The sequence below is a fragment of the Meleagris gallopavo genome, chromosome 1 (genome assembly GCF_000146605.3).
Source record: "Meleagris gallopavo isolate NT-WF06-2002-E0010 breed Aviagen turkey brand Nicholas breeding stock chromosome 1, Turkey_5.1, whole genome shotgun sequence".
NCBI classification, from domain to species: Eukaryota; Metazoa; Chordata; class Aves; order Galliformes; family Phasianidae; genus Meleagris; species Meleagris gallopavo.
Window position 1 is genome coordinate 162,581,504 of NC_015011.2, and position 9,106 is coordinate 162,590,609.

Below are 9,106 nucleotides of genomic sequence, written 5' to 3' on the forward strand. Positions count from 1 at the left end.
TCAGAAATCATTTCCAATCTATTCTGAGTCATGTTGTGATGACTAAAGACAGGATCAGGATCAGTGACCAACTGCCAGTAAGTTGCATGGAAGATCCAGGATCTAGCAAATTTCCTCATAATTTATTTTTTTTACTCAATATAGCAACATGCCATGCTGCAATCTCAGTCCAGACTGGCAATGGACAGCTCAGAGACTCCTTTATAGCTTGTTTTATCACATCACATTCTCCATAGATCATTCCTGACCCAGTTCCCAGGCAGGGAACTGACACGGGCTTCCTTCAACTCACCTCTTCATGCCCTTTGCTTCCATGGCACTAAGCAGCTGAGCACTGCTTTATTCATGCACACCTCAGGGTCCTTTTTTGATTTCATTTGTATCTATTTAACCTACATGTTCTATTGATTATGTGCTATTTGTGAATGAAATGGAGCTTATCCTATCAGCCCAGCTATCTTTCAAATGTCCACCACTGATGTCCTTATCCATCTGCAGAAAAGTGGATGCCATCTTTACTCATACCACACTTGCGTGCCTTCCAGTAAAGCAAGGAGTTGTATTTTTCAGATTTAAATAGGGTCTGTGTTCTATCACTTGCCACAGTGATAACAAATAAAATCTGTGGCTCAAGATATCGAAGAGCAAACTCCTCCTACTGTAGGACATAAACCATGCTCTAACCAAAAGAGCTTAAATAATAGGGTTCTTTTTCTAAATTCGTTTGAATAGTGATCTTATTTGGAAGTTCTGCTAGCAAAAGTCACTGTCTACAGAAAGCTGCTGAGGTGCACAGACCCTTGATTTGTTCATTCTAATCTTTCTATGACTTTGTTAGGACAGGCACCACACACTAATACTGACAAATGCAGTACAGACAAATTTAATGAATACTTTACTTTTTTATGTCATGCAGAGAAAATGCTTACACTTAGCAGTGCCTGAGACAGGGAAAAAAAATGAAAAGACAAAATAATGTGTTTTCTACTGGATTAATAAGCAAAGGGACTGTGGTGTACACAGTTCTGTGATTCTAAGATTCTATGGCTATAGAGATATAAGGTATGATTCATGTCATCTAAAGGGAGACATCTGCACCAAAATGAGTTGGCCTAGGCTTTTTGTATAGTTTATAGAGAGCAAGGTGTTTTTAGGGTGGAGTTCACATGCCCTGTGCTAGACATCTACATCTGGTCAGCTGGACACACTATGAGTCCCATGTGAGTGATGCTGTTGCACCTCACTAGGTCTGGGGTAAACTGGAGAGTGCACAACTGCCCCTCTGATGAGAGAGAGCTACCACTATCACTTAATGTTTTGCAGAAGATTCAGCTATTCTAAGCCACAAATATGCTGGAGTGCAGACTGGGCTGAGAGAGGGATGCCAGGTACCTCAAGGACCATCAAGCTCCAATCCCCCTGCTGCATGCAGGGCCACCAACTTCCATATCTAATACTAAACCAGATTGCTCAGGGCTGCATCCAACCTGATCTTGAACACCTCCAGGGACAGGACATCTGCAGTCTCTCTGGCAGCCTGTTCCAGCACCTCATCACTCTCATAAAAAAGAACTTTCCCCTGACATCCAACCTAAATCTCCCCTCCTTCAACTTAAAACCATTTCCCCTTGTCTTGCTGTTATCTCTCCTTTCAGAGAGTTGACTCCCCTCCTGTTTGTAGGCTCCCTTTAGGTACTGAAAGGCTGCAATGAGGTCAGTGAATGAATAAGTGAGCTGCCAATGCATGGGGTGCTCTGAAAAATGAATCAGCCAAAGGGAGTGGTGCTTTCAGCATGCTTGGAACCAATGCTGAAGGTGTGTGAAGAAAACCCTGATAGCATCAGATATCAAACACTTTCCATCTCCCACATCATGAAACAGCTCTGGACCAAGGCTGCTGTTACCATGTACAGTAACACGTGACACTGCTGTGTCTGGTTTCAAATCTCTGGGTTACACCAGTGCAAAGAGAGATTCTTCAGGTGAATCATTCGGGGCACCTCTTTAAGGCTGCAGCTCTGGGCTCTCCGTTGGGAAACACTACTCATCTATGGTATAGGCAGAGCATCTAATGCCTCCTAAATGGGATATTGTACTAACCTCACCCTGTCTATCAGGAAAAGCCAGAAAATGTCTACCTCTCTAAGTAAATTACCCTAATGAGAAGTTGGAACAATTGATTTACAGGAAAATCTTTTCAGTCAATATCATTTTTTTTTGTTTTGTTTTCAGATGTTATGGTAATGGTGGATAATCTATTTGGGAAATAAACACATTTTTAAGACAAAACTGAACCTAACAGTCTTACTGCTGATGTGTATTCCTTCTATAACTGTGCTGCTCAGCTTCACCTCCATTTCGTGTTGTCACTGTTGATTGTGTATTGCTTAATTACTACATTACAGCACTTCTTAGACTGTGGCACGAAAAGTATTGCAGTCAGAGAACACAGTTTTAGACTGAGATGTGTATCTGTCCCATCATCTCAAAAGCTAGAAATCTGCAATTACATGCTGAAATATTGCTCACTTACCAACTGATATGGTCCAAACAGCGATTATTTTTGCAAAAGCCTTTGTTCTTGAGTTAAACCGGCTGTGGTAGATGGGGTTTCGAATGGCAATGTAACGATCCAATGAGATGGCACAGAGGTGCATGATGGAGGCAGTGGAGAAAAGCACGTCCAAGTAGATCCAAATGGCACAGAGCTTCCTAGGCAGAGGCCACGTGTATCCTGAGCAAGAGAAAGTTGACATCAGCTATTATGTGACACAGTCACATCTTTTGTTGTGAACCATTTTTCTCACTGCGCATGTACTCCTAGGAAAAGCTGGTAGTAAGGAAGCTGTCTGTACAGCTTCTCTATTTTCTTCTTTTTAGGTAAATCTTTTTTTTTTTTTTTCTTTTTTTTCTTTTCATTTGCTTGCAAAGGCTCTGTTTGCTTTTGGGGGGCACTTATTTATTTATTTATTTATTTATTTATTTATTTATTTATCCCAGGCTGCGGTGTGGGTGTGTATTTTTCTATGTGAATAATGCTTAATGCTGTCATCAACAATTACTGGCAGCGAAGGAGAAAGAATTTTGTCACTGCACGTGTGAAATTTCTCAATTTTCCATTAGAAATTTTCATTAGTGTGATTACTTTATTATTAACACCTGCTGATCTACAAAGCCTTCTAAATTCTGAAACTGAAACTTCAGATTTAGTGGCAGCTGGAGGAGGAAATATATTTAGTCACATATCAGTGATGTTTATGACACCTATCTTTAGGTAACTTATTTCTACATATTTAGATAGGGATGATATTCTAATATCATCAGTGAATATTGTTAGGCTCCTCCAGCGACAGCAATCCAAAGATAACACATTAGAGTTTATCAGTATCAATCCTACATGTTCTTTGCTGCAAACTAAGCTTTTCTTTTTTCTTGTTTTTTCCACTGGTAATGAAGAATAATTGATTACTGTCCTTTCTGAAAGCTATTGGAAGATGGCTATCATGTCTTGTCTATCTTTTTCTCTTCCAGACTAAGCAAAGCTAGTTCCTTTATCTTTTGCTTGCAGATGATGTTTACAGAACTTTTATGCCTCTTGTTTCTCTGCCCCAGAATCTATTTAATTTATCTTGCTACCGTGACCAATGCTGGATCCTGTTCTTCATGCTGCTGAAAAGACCTCCTGACTGCTAAGTGAAATAAGAGTCTGCTTCGTGGGTCTTGCAGGGAATGCTCTTACTTACCTACCCTGGAATGAAGAGGGCCTTTTGCATAAAAGCATCATACTTACGCTGCATACTTAGCTTATGATTCATTTTGACAGTCAGATCTGTTTCAATATTCTGAAGCCTGGACTAATTTCCCCAGCAGGTGTTGGTTTGATATCTCTTCCTAAGTGGATAACTTTGCATTTATTCTCACTAAATTTCATTTGTTCATTTTAAACTTTCTCTTTTAGGGGTTGACAATTCTGATTCTGTCCCTCTGAGTGCTTGTAGCCTCTCCCACCTTGGGCTTTTGGAAAATCATGCAAGCTCATAGTCTATCCAAGCTATTAAGCAGGCATAGGTTAAGCAGAGCCCTGCAAGACCATCATACCAAGGTCCTTCTAGTCCTGCAGGGAACCACCAGTAAGTCTCCTTGGGGCAAGTTTTGCAGTTAACCTTCCCTTGTCTTTTGGTGATTTAATTAACATGTTACCCAAGCTGCCCAAGAGTGTGTTGCATAGGACAATGGAAAAGCTGATGTTGTGAGAAGATATTAGTTTTTCAGGGAGTGCGTGGCTCTTTTGGAAGTACAGTACAACCAAGTTTGTAACAGAAGGATTAGAGGCAGAGGAATTAGGTCTGTGCCTAATTACATTTACTCTCTCTAAGCACTGCGGAGACCTATTTCCTGGTGCTCTTGGTTGGCTGTAATGTGACTGTCTCTAATAAGCCATACGGTATTTATGGATAAGTTTTATCTTTTTCCTGCTCTTCCAAAGAGGAAGCCAGTCTCTGGAGAGCACTAAATGAGGGCTAGATTTCTGAAGCATGTCTTCCTCTCAGCCTCTATGTCAGTCCAGGACAGTTTGCACAGGGAAGAGGCATAAACTACTTTTGCACTCAACACCATGCACCTGTTCTCTTTCAGAACAGATTTGTCACACCCTTCTAGACTTCTTGTCCTTGCTCTACAGCTGGATAGGGATAGGCAGCATTCTTCAGATAAACCACCTTGGAGACTACATGGCCATGAAATGGAAGGCAGATGAGAGGAGCCAACTGCAGATGCAGTGAAAGTCAAGAAGGGTGCAGTCTCCAGGTTGACCTTACGACACGTTAAGTGACATGTGAGATGGGGCACCTTGGTCTTGTGCCGTCCTCTCGCCATTGCCTAATTAACCCTTCCACTTATCCAGGGGAAACAAAGCAAAACAAAACAAAGTAAAACAAAACAGGGCTCATGAGAGCTATTAATGTCCAGGAGCTCACATGAGGGAGACCCATCCGAAGAAGACGCAAGTAATGCTTGCGCATCTGTGAATTGTCAGTTTGCGAGGCTGACAGGGAGAGCAGATAACACCTGGAATGGGACAAGATTTTCCTCCTGTTGTATCTAGATAGTATCAAGAAGAGAAGTGTTTTCTCCCAAGGCCTTTCAGGAGAGGAAGTGGAGGAGTGAAGCTGGTCATTGTTGGTAAGGGATATGGGAAAACTGAGTGAAGAAGGGCTAAGGAAAGAGGAGAGGAGAGTCTGTAGGCAGGCATGATTGCTGAGTAGGCCTTGTGTACTGTCCTACCTTGTTAGAAGCACCTCAGCTGAGGCCTCAGAGTTAGTATTGGGCTGCTCAGGAGCCCTTTGAAGCACCTGATCCTGCTGCAGCAGGGAAGAAACATCTGCCAATAAAGCCAACAGCATCTCCATGCTGCCATGGGGCAAATCTCCAAGAGATGTTCAGAACCAAGTGCATGTTTGAGCGGGAAAAAGTGCTGCTCAACTCTGGGTGTTTTCTGGTCTGTGGGCACATTCACCTTTCCTGGTGCTGCGAAAGTGTTGCAGAATGTCTTGTCAATGGGAGGCTGGAGCTGCTAAGTGGATGGAAAAGCTTACCTGGCTTCTGTTATGCAGGACATTTGGCCAAGGCACCCCAATGGGAATTGCACACAATAGTGATAAGGTGTAGGGAAAGAAATCATCTCTGTTTTGAGCAAAATTGTCAAAATCTCCCTGCAAAGAGTGAGTGGAGGAGCACCTTCATTGCAAGACCCTTGTTACAAAGGTCCCTAATTCTGACTGGGGATTACCACTATGGATGGCATAGAATCATAGAATCATTTAGACTTGAAGAGACCATGAGCTACCTTCTATAACTAAACGTCCTTTAGTGCCTCATCCGCACATCTCTTAAATACATCCAGGAATGGGGACTCCACCACTTCTCTGGGCAGCCCATTCTAATGTTCAACCACACAATCCATGAAGAAATTGTTCCTTATGTCCATTTTAACCCCCCGGCATGACTTAAGGCCATTCTCTTGCATCCTGTTACCATGTGATGCTAACCTGTCTGATGCTGCCTGTGGATTTGCAGGGCTGGTTTGCAGGGCTGCCTGCAGGAATCCCAGTCCTCATCTCCTAGATATTTCCCAGCCGTTAGGGTTTTGGGCATTTTGGGGTTTCCTTGGCAGCAGAGCCTGGCCAGCAGGAGTCCCTGTTGCTTGTCTCAGGGAAGCAGGCAGTGTCAGGAAGGGTTTTTGTTCACCTTACGCAATGGACGTTTTCTGCAGCTTTACGCTGCTTCTCCAACTGCCAGAGTGATTGCACAATTAGTGCAATGAATCACAGCATCACATCCTCACCGGTGTCAGCACCATGCAGAAATGTGGAAACTGGGAAATAAACTTCTAGTGTGCTGGATGAAACCTCTCATAAGTTACAGCCTCGCACTCAGAGAGCTCTACTTCCGAAACCATGCGACTATAGAAACCTTTGCAAACAACGTCTCTTTCCTCCTGGCATTGTCTGGCTTCTCTTTCAAATATAGCCACTTGCTTGTGGTACTGGAAAACTAATTTCTCAAAGTTTGGGGATGATAATAGCCTGACAATATTGACACTGAGCACACAGGCTGCTGCTTTTTCCTACGCAAGCTGTGCTGCAAATGATTTCAGTACAAATGAGAAGAAAGGTCTGCTATATTAATCACCTTCAAGGGTCTGAACTGTGAGTCATATTCCACTTAATTCTTAAATATCTTATGGAATCGTAGCTAATATTTAGCTTTGCTTCTGTAAATGTTAGTAAAAATTAGGCAGAATTAATTCCCATCCAGTTTTTAACTCCCACAATATTTATTGCAGCCTGTCTCTGTAAGTGGAGGTCTAAGTAAGATGTTGGTGTTAGGGGAATTTTTAAGTTTGAATTACTTCATTAAAAAAATTAAAGGGGTTGCCAGCTTTTACTCTAAAGGCAGTCATTAGTCCTTCCACACATTTTTGCAAAGCAGAGTAACTGGCAGGACCCTATATTCTCACCAGAATTACTGAAATTTATAAGCCAGGGAAAATAATGAAAGAATAAGGGGAACAAAGCATCTTCATGCACATTTTGAGGCAATTTCACCAGCAAATGAGTAAATATCTATCAGTCTTTTCTTACCCCACTAAGCACTTACATATATTGCTTCTTGCATGAAGTGATTACAGTAAGAATGAAATAAGAACAATGCCAACACATGCATGCAATGTTTAAAGCTTCCCTCGACATGCAGCAGATCCCACAGCTTGTACTCACCGTACAGTATGGTTAACATTGACACGGGCATGACAAGGAAACCCAGCAGCATATCAGCTATTGCAAGTGACATGAGAAAATAGTTAGTGGCATTCTGCAGCTTTTTCTCCAGTGACACAGCCATGATGACAAGAATATTCCCAGCAATGGTTAAAACAATCACTATCACTGTCAGCAGAGCTGGCCAGTTTTTCTCTGAGAGCTGAAAGAGGGAAGAGTAGCACGGTGGACTTTCACATGAAAGATTGGTCAGGTTTTCGGAGTCTGCAGTCAAGTTACAGAAATGTGACACATTAGTGTCTCCTGGTCCGTAAACGTTTCTGTAGAGTCTCCTCTCATGATTTATTTGCATTAAGGAGTTTGCAGTTGGGTTCACAGAGCTTTCCTCATCACAAAGGGTATCCATTGCTAAGTCTGAAATCGGTGAGATAAATGCTGAAAAATAGGAAATGGTCACCCTTCGTCACCATCAGGCTTTGCATTCCTCAGCTGTCTGTGGCAGAAGTTGGTGGAGCCCAATCCTTTGTCAACTGCATTTTTACCATTAGCACAATGTAGAAGAGCATACCAGAATTACTCCAAATGCCGAAATGTTTTGTTTTCTGTTCCATAGGAAGTCCAGAGTTGGCACTGAAAACCCAGGTAAAAAGCCAGACTGGAGGATAGAGACCGTGGACTTGAGGCTTGAGAGAGCAAAAATATTGTAGAAATGAGAGAGAAAAAACTTTTGCAGCCACTAGGACTCCCCTCTGGAGCTACATCTTATTGCTATTGGTAACTGTAATCACACAATTTTGAACACAGCAGTATTAAAATAGCTTGCCATACAAAGCAGCAGAGCTCTTGCTTCCCTGTTAAGAAAGTTGATTAAAGATTCTGTCCAGCATCTTTCTCTTGAAATAATTAGATATGCTCTTATTTATAGTGCATCTTCCATAATACGCCTGATAGTCTCTGACTTCTGTTGCATTTCAGGATCATTTTCAGCTCCAGATCAGTGATTTCACGTTCTGCTCCATGCTGATTTTTGTCACTAACTGCACCTTTTGGCCCAGCCTGGCTTCAAAATGGAAAAGAAAAAAAACAGATACTACGATTTAAAAACAAAACAAAACAAGACAATTTAAGAGAGACTTACATTGCACTTAAGAGCCCACGCTCAAACTGCGTTTGGGTTCGCTCTGTGCCCCTGTCTGCCTGCATCCTTCAGCATTTAGCCAGTTTGGGGTTCTTTTTCTTCAGCCTCCTCCAAAACGGTGGCATTTGGAATAAATCTTTTGGTTTGCTTGTTTTGTTTTGTTTTGTTTTGACTTCTAAACTGCACACTCGAGTGAAGCCAGCTCCTGTGCTGCGAGGCTCTCTCTTTTCTTCTGAGAGATAGGCTGCTCGCCGGCTCTTTCCTTGTGCGATTCCCCCGCCCCGGGGCAAGCTATATTTAAAATAATAATAATAGCGAAGCCCTTCGCACACAGTGACACAGAAGAAAGCACGCACACGAGGAAAAAGCAGCCAGCAAGGAGGAATTACTGATTTCGACAAGGAATGGAATTTCTTGCTCACTGCCTCGTTCGGTTTATCAGACCTCCCACTATTTGGATGTCACAAACTGCAAGGTAGCGACGGCAGGGGAGGGCAGTCCAAGCAGGGTTTTGGTTTTTTTTTTTGTTTGTTTGTTTTTTTGGCAAACCAGCAGTTTTTCATGGCGTGTTTTGGAGGTCCTGAGCTTGGGTCTTTTTCACACACTTTGCACACGTTGCATTTGCAGAGGATGCCTTGCAAACACAGCTGCATGCAATTACAGTGTTTCACAGGATGTAGGTTTAAAGAGA

General features: G+C 42.4%; 1 protein-coding gene across 2 annotated transcripts; it reads right to left on the reverse strand.

Annotated features, from left to right (window-relative positions):
- Positions 1-1,687: 1,687 nt before the first annotated feature.
- Positions 1,688-8,871, reverse strand: LOC100548582 (5-hydroxytryptamine receptor 2A-like). 2 transcript variants are annotated; one of them, XM_019612146.2, is made up of 3 exons: positions 8,416-8,871; positions 7,278-8,333; positions 1,688-2,734 (listed from the first exon to the last, which is right to left on the reverse strand). In XM_019612146.2, exons 2-3 carry the CDS (start codon positions 7,681-7,683, stop codon positions 2,526-2,528), a joined length of 615 nt encoding a protein of 204 aa, XP_019467691.1. In that variant the 5' UTR covers positions 7,684-8,333; positions 8,416-8,871; the 3' UTR covers positions 1,688-2,525. The 2 variants fall into 2 exon arrangements, with proteins under 2 accessions (XP_019467691.1, XP_019467689.1); XM_019612144.2 differs by having other exon boundaries at positions 7,278-8,337.
- Between the last annotated feature and the right edge of the window lie 235 nt (positions 8,872-9,106).

Bases quoted from the DNA above. Each gene is read 5' to 3' on its own strand.
- LOC100548582 (XM_019612146.2), bottom strand. From the start codon at position 7,683: ATGGATACCCTTTGTGATGAGGAAAGCTCTGTGAACCCAACTGCAAAC. The intron at 2,735-7,277 runs GTGAGTACAAGC...TCTCTTGCTCAG, and splicing joins AATGTTAACCATACTGTACG to GATACACGTGGCCTCTGCCT.